The sequence below is a fragment of the Aythya ferina genome (assembly GCF_964211825.1).
Source record: "Aythya ferina genome assembly, chromosome: 1".
Classification (NCBI taxonomy): domain Eukaryota; kingdom Metazoa; phylum Chordata; class Aves; order Anseriformes; family Anatidae; genus Aythya; species Aythya ferina.
The window spans coordinates 55,922,054-55,943,387 of NC_140296.1; the positions used below are offsets into that span (position 1 = coordinate 55,922,054).

Here is a 21,334-nt window from a genome sequence, read left to right on the forward strand (position 1 = left end):
CCCAGGTAATCATGTCTTTCCAGTAAGAAACAGCAAAGAGGACTCCGCCTGGTCTAACTTAATGAAGAGGCTTGTGAAATGGTGATTTCTTTCAAGTTGTTTTCCCCATCATGAGCTCCTCTATTTACCCTTGCTTATCTACTGGAATTAAGGAAACGTGGCCTTTCACATGGTCTCATCGAAGTCTTCTTAGCAGCAGCCCTAGCCATGCACTCCTCAGTCTTGAGATGAAAAGTGTTCTATCATTTTGTCATGAGCAGTTTTTAATATCCTGACTGGACGTCACCCTCCAAACAGAGACCAGCCCCTCTTTGTCCGTAGAACTCCAGTCAGGTCCTTGTAACGAGTGAGCCACACCAACCTACTTGTCAGCTGCCTGCTTTATCTCTGAAAAGGGTGAGCGAGATCCAGATCTGTACGGCCCAGCCTGTCACACGGAAAAGGTCATCACAAGTTTTTACCAATGATGGGTCATCATGAAGAAAACTGAGCATCTTGAAGAAAACTGATTTGGGAAGAGCTCTAGGTTTCCAGTATTACCATCCTCCCTTGCTCCCATGCAGCAGCCTCTTACCACCTCCCTGGTGATGGCTACCAGCCCCACAGCACAACTGGGAGAAGAGCTAAGACAGATGCTCTCTAAGCTATTTTAAAGCCGTGTCCCGGGCCAGCTGAAACCACCACCACTACTTTTGGCAGTTTCAGATAAGCACTCTTGAAAGAGTCTCCTCGCTGATAGGAGCTTGCACGAGCTGCGAGTGCTGGCAAGCAGCGAGGGGAAGCAGTGGCATCAGCTGCCCCAGCCATAAATCGTCACTGTCTTTGTCTTCAGGACTGCTCAGGAAGCTGAGCTTATCATGGCTTTTAAAGATCTTTATTTTATTGTTTTGTTCAGTGTGTGAGAAATAGTAAAATAAGGAGAAAAAAGCTTTTTTTTTTTTTTCAAACTGGTAGCTAACCGGAACAAAGCACTTCAGCAAAAGCGGTATTTTGATTTGAAGTTAGCTGTTTGTTTTCAAATTCACATCAACATTCTCCAAGTCTAGACTTGAAAATAACACAATGACTAACGTGAGGAAACAGGGACAGGGAAACTCAAGATTTTCAGCAGAGACCTTCATTTCCACGTAAAAGTGAATAAATACTTGCATTATGGGGTGCTGTGATACATATTTGAGTTACATTTTACGTACAAATATTTAAAAAATAACTTCTTGCCTTTAAAGTTTTATAATCACAGGTGAAATGCAGACCAAAAGTAAAAAAACAAAACAAAACAAAACAACAAAAGACAAAACATTAATAGACTGAAAAGAGTTTGTAATGGTGTGATGGTAATAATACACATATTTTATTTCTACAACTTCTAGGCAACCATGAGCGGTCTTCCTGTGGTTTTATCAGGTTATCATTTATTTGCTCCTATAGCAACAAATTCTTAAATAATATTTTCCAATAGTTCATTAAAAAAGCCGACAAGAACAGAGCTGCTAGAGCATACAGAATTAAGCAGAACTTCTGTTGAAAACAAATTTTCTTGCTCCACTTTCCTGTGGCTGCATAGTGTCTTTTGTAACTAGAAACTCAATTTTGACAGTGTAAGTGGCCTGAAATACAGGGTCTTTTGCACTTTCTCTCCCATTATAAAGTAATTACTAATAACGTTTCCATGCTGCTGTTCAGATTTGACCCTTCCATGTTTGCAGGTAGGTGGAGGTCAACACCTAAGGAAGGAATTTCAGAGATGACAATCGTAACGTGCTCTGATGACTTTCCAGTACAATCTCAATGCTGGAGAGATACAGCTGCAATAAATATCATTTATTCTGACATCTGGCATAGCTTTTACCGGTAATTATCGGGCATTTTTTAGCTTTCCTTTTTCATCACATGGCGCAATTACCAGGTTGTGTTGGTATATTAATAAGACAGCAGACAAAAGAAAAGACGTGTGGGCCAGGAATAACGCAGGGAAGGAAACTGTCCCGTTACGGAAGGGCACGACAGCAGGAACCCAAAACCTGCATCCTGGATGTATCTTGGTAGTCAGCCAGCTCCAGGAGGACGTGTTTAACTCATTTGGTCTTTCCTCTGGCACCATTTCAGTGTGCCCAAATGGATTCCGGACGTGCTCTGTGAGGGCTTGGTGGGAAAGCTCGTCCTTTCCCAGCCCTTCCTGCTGTTACCATTTATTGAGCTCAGGTTAACAGGTTGCCTTGTGTCCGTGTCTGGCTTCAGCAGAAGTTTTGAAGAACCGTGTAGCAACGTTCTTTTAACCAAACCACTGTAGTTTTCATATTTTAGTCTCTAGCATCACCTTATTTTATGTGTGCTTATAAATAATTAATATACAACTTTGAAACTCTGTAATACACACCGGAAAGAAAAGTTTTCCTTCAGGAAAAGGGTTTGAGAGATAATACACCTTGAAAAGATGAGGGATTTAACATATGGGAGATATTTAATATTGGGAAGAACCAAAGAGTTCATTAATTTTTCATCTATTATATTTGACAATAGTATCTCTGTGGATTTTCCATTAAGACATACATGCTCCAGGTACTACAAAATACAGTTTTACCTCCAAGGGACTATAAACTAAGCACTAGAGATAGTCAGACTGTACAGAAGTTGTCTGTTTTATCTGGAAGTTTGATTCCTTTGCTTGTGTGGCGGAGATAACAAAACCATTGCAGAAATTGGAGCTCAGCTAGGAGCCTTGCAATTTTCAGACGTGCTAGTTGTAGTCACTCTAAATGGTTTGATCTATTTTGGGTTTGATCCTTTCTCAGACATACAGTTAAGCTGACTCAAGTCTTTGCTCGATTTAATAACATCCAGGAGTACGTATGTGCAGTGTGGAATTTGGACATTCACAATGGTGTGCGTTTCCTGGAAAAAGTAATGAGATCAGTCAAAAGGACGGAGCTAGGAAATCGTAGCTTCGAGTTTTCCTGCTGTCCTATGATCATTCTTTCTCAGTCTAACACCATTCCTTGATTTCCTGATGGTCTGAGAAACGGAGTATTCCTTAAGCTGCTGTACAGGGAACACAGAGATTTTGATGTGAACCCAGCGTTTGTAAGCCTGCTTCACCGCAGTGCACTCCAGACTTTATTTTTCAGGTAACTTCCCATTGGCGGATTTTGCAAGTACCATCATTTGTGTTTCTCCCACGTCCCGTGAGCTTTCTTCGTGGTGGGACCTGACGGCGCTCGAAATCGATACGCTCACTTGTCGCCTCAGTATTTTCAGTACAGTTCTTTTGTATCCTTTGCAGGCGAAGAAATAGATGAAAGGGTCTAGGCAGCAGTTAAAATTCATCAGAAACACAGTATAATGAAGTGACTTCTGGAAAATTTGCTCTTCACTGCACTCGGGTTGGTGCTGAAGCTTCTTAATCATGTGCTGTATGATTGCAACGTGGTAAGGGGTAAAGCAGATGACGAACACTATAATTACAAATACGATGGTGTTGATGGCTTTTTTGTTTATCCCTGATTTTTCAGTCAGTGGATTTTCCTTGGCTGTTTGAAAAAGCTTGCAGCTAATTTGAGAGTAACAAAAGAGTATAATTCCAAGGGGAATAAGGTACCCTACTAAACAGGCAGCGAGAAGTATAAATGGTAGATGGGCTATTTTTTCAAAGTTTGGGTATTCCATGCATGTAATCCTTTCATGTTCGTCCTGTGTCATGGGTTGTATAAGTAACGGGAAAGTCTGGCTGAATACAAGAAACCAGATAAACACACAAATACCCTTGGCATATTTAATCCTTCTGATCTTGTATCGGAAGGGGTGGACGACAGCAAAAAACCTGTCGATGCTCAGAAACGTCATGAAGTTTACACCTGCGTAAGTGTTGATGTAAAACAAGAGAGCAGTTATTCGACATAAAGCTTCTCCAAAAGGCCAGTGGAAACCCAGGGCGTAGTAGGCTATCCTCGTGGGCAAGGCAATACAAAACAGCAGGTCTGATAAGACTAGGTTTGTTGAGTAGAGAGTAGTAGAATTGATCTTCTTTCTGTTTTTGAAAATGACCGTGAGGGCAATTGTGTTTCCAAGCACTCCGAAAATCAAGATGAGGCTGTAGAAGACAGACAGGAGTATCCTGGCTGTATCTTTGTGTTCGTATAAGTCACAGGTAGAGCTGTTGGTCTGAGAAGTGGTGGAAGTGTCCATTTCTGCAACCGCTGTTTTTGCAGGAAGCTCAGTAGACCTAACGTGAAAAAACACAAGGGGACATTTTGTAATATGTGTAGATAAACTCCTTCTGCAAAACAACGGTCAACCCGCATTGCAAAAAGCAAGATACTAAAAAACTGAAATGAAACTTCATTGTGGTGAAAGACTTTCAAGCCTCTTTCCAAAAACAAACAAACAAACAGATGGCTCTGTCTGGCTTTTCTATTTCCATCCCCATGCCTTCTCTCCTGAAAAAAAATGAGACAACGGGCAAAGTAATGCACCAGGGATGCCATATACTTAGAAAGCAAAGCTTATAGGCAGATGGGCAGGAGGTGGGTGGCTGTTCACAGCAATCTGAGAGGAAAAGGGAGCCTGAAGAAAGATACCACGTGATAAAAGAGCATATGAAGTCCCCAAGAGTCAGTCAAGCAGACAAAATCTTTGAAATGTGTCGCTGTTAATTTTTAGGTAGTTTTTATTTCTAAGGATTCACTTTGCGATGGTTTAACTTGTTTGGAGAAATATTTTTTTTCAGCATTCCTGCTTATCATACTGGCATAATAATTCAGCCAGTTTAACGCTAGTGCGAAGAATTGGCTTTTGCAGTCTAATTCAAATATTGTTTATATACATCAGTGGATAAGGCTACTACTTCAGTCTCTTACTAATCATGCTGCAAAAGAGATAAATCGCAGGTAAAGTATTTCACATGTCCTGATTTAGTGCATTTTGGAAATTGTTTAACCTGAATGGTCGAAAATGGCACGGAAGAAATGCAAAGTGGCAGTGACTTGGGGGACTTCCAATAAAAAAAATGAGTTAGCAGAATTTAGAAACAGAAAGGATCCTGTCCTGTTTGTGTTGCCTCCAGTGCAGAATATTTTCGGTTGTGTTGTTATACCTCACAGTTGCACAGCGTAAGCATAAATGGCAGAAGGGATGGGGCATCTAATGTTACTCCTTCAGCAGCTGTTCTGCAAAGCATTACCTAAAGTCTGAAGAATTTAGCTCACAAATCACAGGGAGAACTCTGTTGTTGATTAGTACCATCCTTAAAGTATCTGTCATGTTTATGGTTTTCCTTCTTAGCTGTTCCTCACTGAAACCGTTGCTTGGGTATCTGATCACTGTGAGTTCATATATAAAAGACATGTTGCGGTTGGTTTATGTGGCAAGGTTTTGGTAGTGGGGGGCTGCAGGGGTGGCCTCTGTGAGCAGAGCCCAGCAGCTGCCCCATGGCAGGTCAGAGCAGGCTGTCCCCCTGCAGCCCATGGGTCCCACATGGAGCAGATCTCCACGCTGCAGCCCCCCTGTGGGTGGAGGAGCCCCCGGTGGAGCAGGTGGATGTGGCCTGGAGGAGGCTGCGGCCCATGGAGAGCCCCCGCAGGAGCAGGCCCTGGGCTGGAGCTGCAGCCCATGGAGAGGAGCCCACGCAGGAGCAGGGGGCTGGGGGGAGCTGCCACCCACCCGTGGGGGACCCGTGCTGGAGCAGTTTGCTCTTGGGGGATGGATGGACCCCGTGGGACGGAGCCGTGTGGGAGCCGTTCTTGAAGAGCTGCTGCCTGTGGGCAGCCCAGGGGCAGGGAGTGGCCATAAAGGAGCAGCAGAGATGAAGCATCAGGGCCTGACCACAGCCCCCATTCCCCTGCACTGTTTGGAGGGAGGAGACAGGAGAGGGTGATTAGGGAGAAAGGTGTTTGTAGTTTTGCTTTTTTGTTTCTCCTCTCTCTAGCTTGTTAGTAATAGGTCATAAATTACATTAATCTCCCTATGCTGAGTGTGTTTTGTCCATGACGATAATTGTTGAGTGATCTCCTTGTTCTTATCTCACCCCTTGAGCCCTTTTCATCATCTTTTTTTTCTCCTCCTTTCCCTTTGAGGAGGGAGAGTGGGAGAGCAGTTGTGGTAGAGCTCAGCTGCCTGGCTGAGTAAAACCACCACACGCTTCCCACTCCTTTGACTGTGAAGTGTGGTTGTATCTGTCAGTCCTTGCTGGAGAGACTGCATGTGAAAAGAAGTGAGGTGATTTTATTCCCTGTGCCCTCCAGAAGACCTGTAGGAAAGCTTCCAATAGCCAACCAGGCACACTGTGTATGTGTTCACACGCTGATGTAAGAAGGTGATCACCGGGAGAATATTCTTGCGAAAGTCTTTCAACATCACTGCTGCAAGCACCATCGCTTCAGAATTATACAATGCTCTATTTGTGCAGTTATATATATATATATATATATATAAAATAATCTTATGTACAGTCTTGGATGCTCTCAGCAATCACTCTAATTGGTCCTTTTGAAAATCTTCAGACCGCTTGTGTCTGTATGACTGTAACGTGTCGGTATTTCTGCAGATATTAAATATTAGTACCAGTTTTGTTATCAGACATCTTTGCCATCTGGATGACTCATACAAACTGTCAGCCTGTGTGTCTGCACTTATATGGATTAAAGTAGCAGTCAAAACAAGATTGCTTCTGCTTTAATGCAGAATATCTGGAGATAAAAGCTGTTGTAAACTGATTTTTACATCCATCTGATATCTTTAATTAAAGCATCTAGGTTATTTCTGAGGATCTGCCTTTCAATGCACAATATTTGCAAACAACTACAACCTGCTGTACCTTAAAGAAGTCTTTCTAGAAAACACTTCTCCTTTTAACATGTTTTAAGCTATACCTTTTATAAAGTATTAATTGCCTTTTTATTTACTTGTGGAGGCACTGAAAGGTTAGTATCTTCTTTCATGTTTTGATGAGATTTATTTCAGGTTGTTCACAGTTAATTTATCTGCAGCATGTATTATAATCCAGTTTGATCAGACTTCTGCCTAGGTTAGCAGGGGTATGTAAGGTTCCCTGTAAACACTAAAGCTGCAGATAATGGATGATGGATCTCAAATTCCTGATTTTTGTGTAACTGTAGACTCCATGTATTAAGATACATGAGTAAGTTATATTACATGTGATTAAGGAAGAAATTTAGCATCCAAATAATATACCAAGTCTATACACTAGCTATATCAAGTCTTGTAGAGGCTGTAGGAAAAAACAGGTGAGTGATTTCCGACTGATAAATGTGCAGTGTTCTGATTCTTAAGATACCAGGGAAGCACGTAGCATGTGTCAAGAGATGTGGAGACTGCATTTGGGGTTGGGAGTTAAATCTGATCTGGGAACACTGTGGGTTGAACACAGGAATTGAATTGGTAGAAATCAGCTCTGTAGCTGTTGTACAGATTTAGGAATGTCTGGGATGTCTCAGAGTGTGTCTTCCATGTAGAAGCGTGTAGCATGGTTCATTTTACTTAAGTGTGTAACAGGCTGCTTTTTGCAGAAAATGTCGTGTGGTTTGTTCTGTCTCTCTTATTTGTGTGTTTCTGATTACTCGTTCAGACTCCCAGCATGACATCTGTCTTCTACCCATGTCTTCCTTGAAATCTAGGTAAAATCATTTCTTAAACATAGCAAAGAAAAAATATCTAAGATTTATGATAAGCAACTCTACAGCAGTGACTACCTATAGCATATTCATGGCATAGTTTTATTTCCTGTTTGCTGTAATGTGATAGTTTTTGTTCATAAATAATATTGAAATATTATATTGAAAAGGAGTCCAGCCAGGAGAGAGCTGGTGCCTATCCATGGTGCTAGCACGGCCATACGTAGGGGGTGGCTCACTCGAGCAGCTCTTCCCCTTTTCCCATCCTTCCCCACTCAACACAAGGCAAGCTCAGGTACGTTCCTGGTTCCTAAGGAAGTTCCCTAGTCACACGGTGAGACAGACTGGCCACAAACAGATGAGAAGAAAGCCAGAGAACCATGGCTGGTGCACTTCCAGGTCAGCGCACACGTCATTGCTCCTTGGAAGAGGATGTCAGCAGGCTCCTCGGCTTGCTGTGGGAGTCAGCCCTGGGCAGGGATTCCCTCTGATCCTCTGCTATCCCCAAAATACTTTGCCTGCTGAAGTAGGGCGCACGTTTTACAATACTGGAGATGAGTACTGGTGTTCAGTTTGTATATAGTTAACGTGGGGGCATTTTCAAGCAGTCACTGTGATGTCTAGCTGCTACATTTCCTGAATATAGTTCATATTTTTAAAACCCGTTGAGATACTCTATCTGCCTTGGGGCTCAAACAGATGATAAAGTCGCTGCCATATCACAATTTAATGCACATCAGCTGACCTATGGTAACTTCTTGGTACATCTGAGCTCTCGTTGTTGGATGAACTCCATTTCACCTCAGCAGGCATTTCAGCTTTTCTTGTCAATCTTGAACCAGGCTGCTTTTAAAATGGTAATTTCTTCCTGAAAGGTGTCTAGACTATTAAGTAAAACAAGATAGTTTTTGAGTTGTATTCCTTGTGTCAGGTTGCTATTTATTACTTGGCAGCAAGCCTTAGCAATCAGTCTATTATACATACCCAGCGTATGTCACACTCCACAAAGTGTATCTGAAAAAAACAGCAGCAGCCCTAACTTGGGTACTGCCTGCATTTTTTGCATTCCTAGAGCAAAAGTGGAGAAGGTTTCCTCCCTACTGCTGCAAACCTCGGACCAGCTGAGCAGGGCAGTGACTTCTTACTGATTTTAGTGGGCTGTGTGCCCTACAACCCTACGAGGACATGGCTGTGCACTGTCATGAATGCAGACACACCACTGAAGCTCACCTTTGGAGTCACTGCCAGAGCATTTGCTCTTCTCTGTTGACAGATTAAACACCCCTCTCCAGTGGCTTACGGGGTTTATTTATGATATTATTTTGAAGTATATATTTGGAGGGGAAAAAAAAAATCAGTAATTTACCAATTTAATAATTTTAGAAAATATTTTAGAAAATATTGCCACAGTTTTGGGCAGAGGTACATAAGAAAATCTAAGGCATAAAGTTTTTAACTTTCCTGTCTTTATATGATATTGTAAAGAAGGTTATGTAGGTTTTTATTTTTTTCTGAGGCTGCAGACATGCAGTCCTCGATGACACTGATCCAGCTCTAGTGCAGAGAGACCACTTACTCATTTAATGTGATCTCCCATGTAATCCAGGTCATGTTAGTGTTTTAGCTGTTTGTGTATGGATTCCGCTGTCCTGATTCACAGCATGTTTTCCACAAGGGTATTTGGTCTTGACTTGGGGATCTAGAGAGGGAGAATTAGCCCTTTGTATTGGAGCGTTGTTTAGTCAACCTCCCTGTCAAAAATGTGGGTGTCTCTTATTTTACTCCCAAATCAATTTGCAGATGCTATTTTTGTTGAGCCTTTCCTCTTAGAATAAAGCCTGCTTGAGCAAATAGCCCCTGTCCGCCCGCAGAGGTGTTTATACAGCCTCGGTGTTTTGGCAATTCAAGGTGAGCCTCTCAGATATCTCAGCGTAAGGCAAAATAATCTGGGACTTCTGCTCCAAATCCAGTTCAATCCGCTACAGGAGATGGGGTTCCAGGTGTCCTCAGCACTGTGCCCCTGCTTTTTCTGCCCTGTGGGTTAGAACTGGGGAGTCCTTCCCCAATTCACTATGTCTGTCCTAGGGTAACTCCAGTCCATGGGCATGGCCACAGTCCTCTGCCTCTGCCTGGGAGAGTTTCACATTAATATTATGCCCAGGCTTACAACCAGTGTGCCTTGTGCCTTCCTGTTCTGTCACTTGCCACTTCCAAGTTTTTTAGCACTGTATTTGCTTTCTGGTCATCGATGAAATATGTTGACATACACCCACCCAGCAATGTTTTTTTTGATGGCCAATTACTTGATGAGATTTGTTAGCTAGCTGGCTTTTAATCCGTTCTCTGTGGTTGCTTGATGTTTTACAGCCATAATAATACTCAGAAAAAAAATCACAGTACCAGGTCAAGCTGCTTATAAAATCTAGAGTGTGTTAAATCTGTGCAGGTGCCTTTGTCAGCTGGAGAAGGAAATTAAGTTCTTTTAGGAGATCGGTTTTCTGTGAAAATGTTTGACTGGCGTTAGTTATTTGTTTTACATCTGTAAAATAAAGCACAGTACACAAGAGCCCAGCTCAGGGTAGACTTCCCACAGTGAAGGGTGTTTGATGAATGGAAATGGCTCGAGTCTGGATGTACGTCATCCAAAGCCCGGGTTCTCTGAGCTGTGTCTGTACGATGGCCTTTGCACGTAGGGTACCAGTGTTGCATGTATTCAACTATTAAAGGGCATAAACCTAAGCTATGAGCTGGCAACTGTAGCATTAAAAACTTAGATTACGTGCTTTAAATTGTAAATTTAAATTATAGATTTGTGTATGAATATCTAAGGGGAGGGTGTTAAGAAGATGGAGCCGGTCTCTTTTCAGCTGCGCCCAGCGAGAGGACGAGAGGCAGCGGGCACAGACTGAAGCACAGGAGGTTCATTCTCATTATGAGAGGGCACTTCTGCACGGTGAGGCTGACAGAGCACTGGCACAGGCTGCCCAGAGAGGTTGTGGGGTCTCCTTCCCTGGAGATACTCACAACCCTCCTGGCTGCCATCCTGTGCAGTGTGCTCTAGGTGATCCTGCTTGGTAGGGGGGTTCTGCAGAGGTCCCTGCCAACCTCAGCCATTCTGTGAAATGATGTGCAAGCAGTGCTACAAAGCTGTCTCTCTCTAAACTAAGTGAGTTTTCCTCCTGTTATCATCTCCTACTTTTGGTATAGGAACGCCATCTGGTTTTTGTTTGTTTTTGTTTTTAGCAAGAGAGAGAATATATAAAATGCTTTAACTGCGTATTGTAACCTAATGTATTACTTTTGACCAGTAAGATTTACTGGCTGAAACTCTAACTTAACATACACGTGGTGTTCACTGCAGTGTCAGTTTTGTGAAGCAAACCCTTGAGAAAAGGGTTTGCTTCAGCTAAGTTACGTTCATTAAGAAATGTGCCTGCTAAGTTGCATTGTAGAAAGCTTTGTTAAAATGGGAAGGCTGATATACCTAAGAAAGCTGCACATACCTAGACATGCATTACCAGCTTGGGAACTACACGTGGTTAATAAAAGCTGAGGCAAGAGACAGGCGTGTCCTGAAGCTTCCTGTTTCTTTCTAATGCTGTAACCCTCACGTTCTTGTAGTGCGTTACGTTAATGTACAGTTTTTAGAGCTGTTGAGTTTTGTGTCCAAAATTGCAACGCGTAAGCCTGATGATTGAATCCACAGGTCACCACCCATAGCTAATTTTGGTGAGATGGTTTCCAGTCTAGTGCTTTTACTCTTCCGTAGTATAAGCCCAAATTTGAGAATCCAAAGTGTGCATTGCACCAATTAAATTCTCTTAATGATGGCTATGAAGAATTAAAATATTCTTTAAACGTCTCTAACAGAATTTGCGGATGCAGACTGTATGGGATCTTTATTGTTCAGCTTTTATCTACTACTCTTTCACAAAGTTGCATGATAATTACTTTTTGTGTCCCAAAATAATAAAAGTTACGGTAACGTAAGTGAAGTGGAAATAAAGTTGGGTTGAAATGCTGCATAATTAGTTAAAGGAAAAGTGGAAGACATGCATGTGTCTAGCTCTTATCTGTTGGATCTGTCTTTCCCAGTGTGATCCCTGCTATGAAAGTGTGAGAATTATCCAACCTAAATCGTATTTTCCAAAGATGCATGTTAATGTGAAGAGCTCATGCTGAGAAAATTAACCTCCCTTCAGTTTACTTGCTTAAGTCTATTTAATGTAAAAAAGAGAGAGCCTAAAAAATAGCAAATAAGCAAAAGAAAAACCTGAGCCACAAGTACATTTCTGCAAGTAGAAGGAAAGAAAGGTCAAAAAAAAAAATAAAAATACAAGGAATTCGTATCATAGTAACTAGGAAAAATGTACACCTTTTTTTTTTCTGCCCAGATGATGTGGAACCTATGCAGGTATAGTCTTAATTTTAGGGATTAAAACTTCATGACTTTAGTTTAAATTTATTATTTGTTGCGTGTGTACATACTCCTCAGTCTCTGAGGAGAAAGAGATGGGATTTGAGGTGTTAAAGACTAATTGCCTGGTAAGTCTTCAGTCCCCTTGTCTCTGTTCAGGAGGAGCCATGGAAATGCTAGGCAGACATGCTGTGCTTAGGGGCATGCATGCCACCTCTGTGTTTTATTATAAATAATAGTTGAGTCGCTGCCTGTTGAGCAGTCCACCTTGTTTTGCCAATATTACGTAAGAAATGTATCCTATTTAATAGGAAGGTGTATAAAAATTGGATCACTGGTAATATTCCTTTGTCTTTGTGGCATGAAGATCAGTAATAGGGAGAAATCTAGTTGGTGATTGCAGTTCAGGAAAAGAATGCCTTCTAAACACTTGGAAATAAACGTGTCAGAAGGTGAGAGAGGAATTAGCTCGTAAAATTTAGGTTTCTAAAATACTCTGCTGCACTATTCAGACAGGAGAAGAATGACTGAGAGCTCTTGAGCAGAGAATAAAGACAAGTAGCGCGTATGAATGAGCAGGCTGTGCATTCACTGTCATAGGACAGATTTGTTTTAAGGCTTTCTCCTAGTATTAAAGTATTTTGCAAGGTTCAGTGAATGACTAAAGAACTGCAGTGTTTCACTTAATACTTGAACAGTAGTTATTTTGCGTTAGTATCATTTAAATTACTTTGTGAATGACTGAAAAAAGCTAAGATAATGCAGTATCAAACATTTTCTGATTGTCAAAATTATTAGAAACGTTATTATAAGAAATCAGTTTTATAAGAAAACATTTGAAATAACTTGCTGATGTTGTGGATCATCTAGCATTTACATAAGAAATAACAAGTAGCATATTAATATGTCAGTGTAAAATGTTACAGAATTTATTCTACAAGCCTTGTCTCTCCTACTACATGAACATATTCATAATAAGGCAATAAAGAAATCATCTTTCTGGAGTTGTTTGCTGTTCAGTGAAAAAGAAAAAAGTTATTTCTTGTCTGTACTTACATATCCGTGGCTTCTTAGATCCTCTGAGCAGCTAAGGGCATTAGCAGGATGGCTTGACTGTGAAAGTTTACCCTTGCACATTGTTTTCAAGACTGATTACGTGAGTCTCTTTAGTGGGAGGGGTAGACTTTTTTTTTTTTTTTCATGTGCTTAAAAAAAAACCTTGTTTGTATGCTGGTCCTGATTTGCTGCCTACAGTTTTATGGGATGTGAAAGCATCTATTTTTAATTCTTTTGCAATTAGTCTGTTCAAAGAGAGTAATTAGAAAACGCCTCCCCCCCCGCCACAAGCAACGCCTTACTGACTTTGACTTTCATAGAGGGACTTTACCCAGAGGTTTTCTTGACGAATTGTTGACGAACCAAAAAAATCCTGAGTGAAAAACGTTGTTTATATTACATCTGCATTAAAAAAAAAAAAAAAAGGAAAATCAATAACCCAGAACACTAAAGCTTATTTCGGAGCACAGAGTCATATGATGGGTACAGGCTTTAAAATCGCTTCTTACTGATCAGATCTGAGACAGCAGGAGAAAACCTCAGGCGTGGGGCACGCTGATACGCTGTGTAAAAACAGCCATCTCAACAGCCCCTGTGCCTTCCCAGCAGTGTTTTAGGACCGTAATGATGAGGCTTTGCAGAAAAGCCCTGTGAAAGTTTGTGAGGGAGCTGAGGAGCCCGGCTGGTGCTAGAGAGCAGTGGGGATGTGTGACTTGGTAAGCTTATTGCATTTTGAGCAAGGGTACTAATTGTAGTAAGACACTCACGTGGCATGCACGTTAAAATGAATAAACAGCTCTTAAAACACGCGTCGGGTTCTGCTAAAATGACATCGGTAGGTATAGGTGGGAATGGGAAAGGAATGGGATGTCAGATCGTGGGGTAAGCTGTAGGCACCTGCAGGAACCTTGTTTCTGGGTAAGGAGCCTTGATCTGACAGTGAAACCGTGTTTGCTGCAAAGGTTATGGAGATCAGAGATAGCTGGAAAGCCCTGCCATTTGCTGTCAGAGGCGGTGGCTGAGCGGTACGTGGGATTTTCCCCACAAATTCATACTGATTGCTCATGCCTGCGACAGGCAGTTTATCTTGCAAGTGGCCTCATTTTAGTGGCCTGATTCTCAAAAATGAGCAAGTAGGCGTGACCGTGCCGGTCTTGGCGGGTCCAACGCATGCAGAGGTGGGATGCTTTTGGGGACAGCTCGGGCGCTGCTCACAGGGCGAGCTGGTGACACTGCCACGCTGGAGTGTGCGGCGACAGGACCTCGTCTGCCTCGTCAGGAAGCCTGAAGTAAATGCAGGGTTTGTGACACAGTTCAGCTTCACTGAACATATCTCATCTCACAGGAAATATCCTCGCTGTAGGGGAATGAAACGGAGCCTTACCAGTTACTCCCGTGCTTGCTTGGAGCTCGTAGGGGGCACCACACCGTGGTTTTCTGTGGGCACAGCGTGGTGCTCCTCAGGTGGCAGGGAGCTGAAGTGCCCGGTGTAAAATTCCCTGCTCCGCAGTTGTTGTGGGCATCTATCCTCCAACACCACGCTCAGAAAGTCTGTGAGAAAACTTAACTTGGCTTATTGTAAAGCTTTTCTCTATTGTTTTCAAATTACTTGAAAATTATTTAGCTTCGTCAGAGAATAAAATTTCTATAAATGAAACAATGAGACTTTACTTTTCAAAGGGAAATTACAGAGGGAACTTGCTTCATCTGTACACAGAGTCATACTGCAGTGTGGTTCCCTGTCCAGCAGCAAAAATATGTGGTCGAAATGAGAAATTTCTAGATACAAAGGCAGTTGTAGTCTGGGCTTAGGGGCTGACATTAATATCACAACTTCATATTAAAGGAAATGATCATTTCAGAATAGCTGTAGCGTTATGAAAATAATACCAAAATGCTTTTCCTGCGCCGATCTGATAAAATACTACTTTTCTTTGACTAATATACACTACTAGATTGTACCCTTGGAGCTACACTTGTACATCAGCCACCCATCCAGCCCAGCCTCACAGGATGTTAACTGCTTGATCTGAATGATACAGATTGCATTCCTCTCCACTGTTTCTCTTTCTAGCTGTTTGGTTGTTGTCTCACACTACTGCTGTTTCTCCAGCATCTGCCCGTCCCAGAATTTGAAGATTTAAACCCCAAAAAGTGACGTCTCTCAAAAAGGGTGATTTGTTTGTGTTTACCTTTGGGATGCAGACTTCTACTGTTTTGCTTTTGGCATGCAAGGAGTGTAACATGTAAATTAGTAAACTAATTTGTGACTTTCAGAGATGGTTACATCAAAGCAGTGCAGTTAATATTTTGACCACCGTGTTATGATGCCAATGATAATTTATTTTTCTGTCTGCTTGCTTAGTCCCTACTGTATTTGAGCAGTTCATAAAAGGGATTGAATTTAGCCTTACAATTCTAGATGTAGAGAGCTACTACACCAGGTAAGAAGTGACTTCTGAAATTTATGCAGGGTTTTTATGGATCAACCAGGAAATGAATCCAGACAGCCTGAGTCCCAGTTCAGTTTCTTATCTGTAAAACTTCCCTTCCTTCCAGAACTAACTTTTTTTTTTTTTTTTTTTTTTTTAAGTCTTGGAGAGAGCTCAGGTGTCTTGAACTAATGTCTGGCTGAACCCAGCCCTTTTGTGGACAAATGTTATTTTTCAAGTGACTTGAATTTGAGGAACAGCAAGTGATGACTCCTCAGTGAGTCACGGTCTTACTGTCTGCTCTCCAGTGGCCAAATAAATTGTGTTAGGTTAAACTGGAGAAATGAGATGTTGCTAAGCACCCAAGACCGATGAACTTGTGACACTTAAAATTTTCAGTATAGCTGTTCAACTGTTCTTCCTCAGCAAAATACCCATCCGAACCCCTTCAGTGTATTCCCATGCCTCCACGTGCCTTCTGCCTCCCTTCAAGCTCTGTCCCAGATTTAGTCCAAGGTGAGATTCTCAGGGAGACCCTGCCTTTTAGAAAGGTGCAAGCTCCTCTTCCTTGCTGCACTCTGACTTTGGGTAATGCTGTCAGTCACGAAAGCAGAGCTACGTGGTAAGCTGTCACCGTCAGTCACTTGGACCGCTTGCTGCAAATAGCTGATGCAAAGCTGCTGCTGTCAGCGGGTAAGCACAGGTACCGAGCTGGGTAACACATCTTTGACGTTATTAAGGACGGTGGTTGTTGCTGTGATGTTATTCTTGATTAGCGTACAGGGTTTGGTGAGCCATGGCTATACCTATCTGTTTCATCAGTATCACCCCCAAAATGGTTGGTTTGGGCCTTCACAGGAATGGCAGTGTGCTACCCACGTATTAAAGAATAGACAAGGATCGTGACTTTTTTTTTTTCTTTATCCTTGTGGTGCTATAAGCTGTATAAGTCTTTGGTAGTCTGCAAAAATTGCTTTCATGAAGGCTGTCTATTGAGAATACCTCACTGAAGAAGCTTTATGTTGCGTATTGTAGCAGGCTGCTGGTATGGAAGTGATCACATACCCTAGGTCAGCCAGCAGATAGCTGAACAGGACAACAGAGAACATTTCTGTGAAAGAGTAGCAGATGTTATCTTAAGCTTTGCAAAACAAAGGTTGAGAGGCGATGATGATGAACTGATCTTTGTAGAAGGAGCTAAAGAACAATGTTAGCATCTTGTTAGCGGTAAACAAATCGCAAGCAAAATTGGAAGAAAGCTTCTAGCCTGCAGAAAAGGAAGGTTCTGGGTTATCTTGCTGATGGGAAGGGAGGGAAAAGAAAGTGACACTGGTCTAAAATGGAACTGAGCAGTTTATGGAATAAATTGTTAGATGGTTTTGGTATTAAAAATTAAAGCTTTTTTGTAGGAGCAGTAGATGTCTGACTTTTATCTTCACAAAGGGACTGTAAACTGATCTGTTGGTTGGTCGCATGTTTTAGTGAACCCAAAGTTGTAGTGAATCTGTTAACATGTCCATGGAAAGGAGAAAACTGTCTTTTCTCCTCAAGATGTACATTCGCCAAGGGTTGTGACTTGGTTGTCTTGTTAGTTGTTTTCTTTTTTTTTTTTTTTTGTATATTTATCTTTTTTACATACAGGAGTACTGGGTAACATACCCTACTGTTTCTGCTGGTGTGAAGAAGCTTCAGGCACTGGGGCATCCTGCTCACATCTAGCAAGAAGGTTGGGTACAACAGATGGTTGCTTGTAGTCCTGGCCTCCATCAGTTAGAGGATCACAGCTGTCAAGGGCTGTCATATTTCAGGGAGTTACCTGCTTTTAAGGAATGTTTTTTGAGGCTGCTTAACATTTTCAGAATAAAGGCTGCCACCTTACGCATCATTTGGCAGTATCTGGACAGCCTGTAGAAATGCAGAGTGCTGAATAAACGTGGTAACTTGAGTTACTGATAAAGCACACTTTTGTAACTGATATTTGCAGCCCCACAAAAATACGTGGTGGTGAATTTGTCGGGCTGATGTTTTTACAAGGAGCTTAAATGATGTAAATTAAAAAAAAATAACAGCACCGCAGTTAGCAAATGTAGTGAGTCATTCTGAATAAAATAACCGGGTATTTCTGCAAATTTTAATCCCACAGAACTTCCATTGACAGCAGCAGATATTTTTGCAGAAGTAACGTTTAGTTAGCTGCCCGTCTCTTCCTAAGTTTCAGAACACAAAGTTTGTTAGAGATTGTTTCTCTACCAAATTGTTGAAATCTAGCATGCTGTTCAAAATGAGACCATAGTCGTCCTAGGGCCTGCTGTTACAGCAGGCCTTTGAGGTGGACGTGGTGTCCATACAAAGTGTTCAGACTCCAGAATTTAATCTTTCGGGTTTCAGAGTTTTTTGTTTTGTTTGAAAATGTTATTTTCTCACCACCATGACTAAAATTCACTTCCTAAACATGAGGCAGGCATAAACTGAGTTTAGTCAGCATATGTGTCTGCGTCCCTTCTTTGCATGTGAGCATCTCAAGTGTCTGGCAGGAGCCAGTCACGGCACTTGGCAGGGTATGCACCACCTTGTTCCTGGTGGTCCTGTCAGCGTAAGGAACAGAGAGGGCTGAGGCATGGGGAGAAAGGCAAGGAGAGGAGGAAAAGAAAGTGACGAAACAGAGAGGATTGAAGTAGTCCTTCAATAAAACTAGTCCTTCAATTTACAGTGCATGTGAGGTGAGTCAACCTTGGCTGGTCACCAGGTGCCCACCATGCTGCTCTTTCTCTCTCTCCCCAGTTCTTCAGCAGGACAGTGGGGAAAATAAAATGGAAAATGTAGCGGATTGAGATGAGGACAGCAAGATTGCTCACCATTTACCATCACAGGTGAAACGGACTCAGCTTGGGAAAGATTAAATTATTACCGATTAAAATTATTCTAGGGTACTGAGAAATAAAAGCAAAACTAAAAGTACCTTCCCCTCAGTCCCTTTCTTCCCACTCTCAACATCACTCCTGACTCTTCCACCTACTCCCCCCGAGCAGCACAGGGGAACAAGGAATGGGGGCTGCGGTCAGTCCCTGACGCTTCGTCTCAGCCGCTCCTTCACAGGCAGCAGCTCTCCAAGCACTGCTCCCACACAGCTCCGTCCCACGGGATCCATCCATCCATCCCCCAGGAGCAAACTGCTCCAGCACGGGTCCCCCACGGGTGGGCAGCAGCTCCCCCCAGACCCCCTGCTCCTGCGTGGGCTCCTCTCCTCGGGCTGCAGCTCCGGCCCGGGGCCTGCTCCTGCGGGGGCTCTCCATGGGCCGCAGCCTCCTCCAGGCCACATCCACCTGCTCCACCGGGGGCTCCTCCACCCATGGGGGGGCTGCAGCATGGAGATCTGCTCCATGTGGGACCCATGGGCTGCAGGGGGACAGCCTGCTCCACCAGGGGCCTCTCCACAGGCCACAGGGGAACTGCTGCTGCCTGCCTGGAGCACCTCCTGCCCTCCTGCTGCACTCACCTGGGGGGCTGCAGGGCTGCTTCTCTCATATTTTCTCACTTGTCTGACTCACAGCTACTGCGAGGTGTTTTTTAGCCTTTTAAACATATATTATCACAGAGGTGCAACCGTTGTAGGTCATTGGCTCAGCTTTCCAACCAAAGGTCTGTTTTGGAGCTGACTAGAACTGGCTCTTTTTGACATGGGTGCAACTCTTGATCTCTTTTCACAAAAGCCATCCCTGCAGCCCCTATGTTCCAAAATCTTGCCATGTAAACCAAATATATCATGAATAGATGTTTATATCTGCCCAGTCAAATGCAGGAACAGAAATCTGTCTAGTGCTTAAGCATTTCAGAAACAACACTTTGGTTATTTTCAGGATAATGGAGTTGTTTAGGCTTGACTGGGCCTCTGGGAGCCATTTAGTTCAACTCCATGGTCAAAGCATGTCCAACTAGAACAGGTTACAAAGGGCTGTGTCCAGTTGAGTCTTGAGTATCTCTGTGGATGGAGATTCTAGCTCTGGGCAACGTGGTGCAGTACTGGACGATTGTTTTCCTCAGCTGGATTGTTCCAGTATATCAATGCCTTTCTTGTAATGCCCAAAAAGTGGACACAGAGCCCAAAAGTGGACACAGTGGTTCAGGTTCAGGCTCAAAAGTACTGAACTTATCTTGGTCTGGTGACTACATGCTTGCCAAAGGCCATCCCTGCAAAGGGGGAACTGCTGACTAAGAAGGATTCTCCAGCTTCTTTTCTGCAAATCTGTTTTCTTGCCAGGTTATACTGTTGCAGAGGGTTATTCCAACTCTGGTGGAAGACTTCACAGTTGTTTCTCTTGAACTCCATAAGGTTCCTGTCAGCCCGTTTCTCCAACCTCTCAACCTCACAACAGAAAGCAATCAGATTGACCAGACATGGATTGTCCTTGGTAAACCAATACTGGCTTAGCAGTCACCTTGCCCTTTATAGGCCTGGAATTGGCTTCTAAGAGATTTGTTCTTTAGCTTTACGAGGGACTGAGGTGAGGCTACCTGAATTATCTTCTTGCCCTCCTTGAAGAGGGTGGTGGCATTTGCATTTTTCCAGTTATCAGGAACCCGCCGTGACCACCGTGCCATTTCAGTGATAACGAGAACAACCTAACAGCAATATTGGACATCTCTCTCTGTACCCTGTGCAATACCTGAATGGGTATTCGTCCAATACCTATTTATAGTAGATGTGAGCTTTTTCCATAAAGATAACATTTTATGTCTTTGGAGACATAAGTCTGCCTGTGGTGTCTACTAACTTAAAGTTTTAAGAACAAAATCTATTACTACATTTCCTCAAGCTCCTCTAGGTTGTCAGGCTCTGAGCAGTGCCAGACACTGGACATAAAATTACGCGGATCCCTACCCCGATCTGGGATGGTGCCTTTTGTGTTTTCTTTTGATGTTAATGGTGAATATTAGCACTGAGGGCACCTTTTAACATGCTGTAATCTCTTTGTAAAACACACTTATAGTTATGGGAAGTTCCTTTTTGTAATTTCCCAACCTATGATTGAGTGCACTCTTGCATGCAAAATCTCTGTGTCTGAGTCACTACTTATCACAGGAGGAATAAAACCTGAAAAGCGTGCCACAGTTGTGGTACTCCCTCAGGTCACTTGGTATGGATAGAAAGAATCACATTCTGTAGACAGAAATCATTTATAATAACTTTTCCAAGAGGGGAAAAGATCAATCTATTTTCTTTGTTTTCCTTCTCTCTTCACTTATAAAACATGGTTTGCATCAGTGAATATTGTTTACAGTGGAAGCAAGTCTGATGAAGAATTATTTTTGTGTGTGGCAGTCACGTAGCTGTGCTTACCTACTCCTACAACTTCAATAATTTCAGTTTATTTTAAGAAAATGCTGTGTTATACAGGTGTTCTCTGTTTATGTAGGGGAGATCGTGTGTGAAATTGAACATTTTGCACTAGTTCCTGAGTTGTTCTCTGTGCATTTACATGCACCTGACCCTGTCTGAAGCAGATGATACTAAAAAGGTTTTTATGTCCTTCAACTAAGCAATATTTAAGCCCTCAGAAAGGGAGGTTTTCAGCAAGCTGAACGTCAAATATAACAGTCAACATGATAATGAAGCGTCATAAGCCACTGTCCATTAAGAGTAAAAATATGTGAACTGTGTACTTAATCATCAGGTTTTCTTCATAGATGTGGGTGTTGTAATTGGCAGTTATTCAGGAAATGAAAATTTTAATATTCAGACCACTGTTTCACGTAGCATTACCTCTATCAGTAGCTGCTCTAGAAGGGAAAGGTATTTCTGAGTG

The 21,334-nt window shown here is 42.5% G+C and overlaps 2 protein-coding genes across 2 annotated transcripts in view; one reads left to right on the forward strand and one right to left on the reverse strand.

Moving 5' to 3' along the window:
- Window positions 1-21,334, forward strand: part of UBAC2 (UBA domain containing 2) — an 87,356-nt gene that overhangs the window by 33,408 nt on the left and 32,614 nt on the right. The gene's annotated exons all lie outside the window — the stretch shown is intronic.
- Window positions 1,102-13,215, reverse strand: LOC311439072 (G-protein coupled receptor 183-like). Its single transcript, XM_084524349.1, has 2 exons — window positions 13,099-13,215; window positions 1,102-4,219 (listed from the first exon to the last, which is right to left on the reverse strand). Coding segments are annotated over exons 1-2 (1,107 nt in total). The 5' UTR covers window positions 13,101-13,215; the 3' UTR covers window positions 1,102-3,114.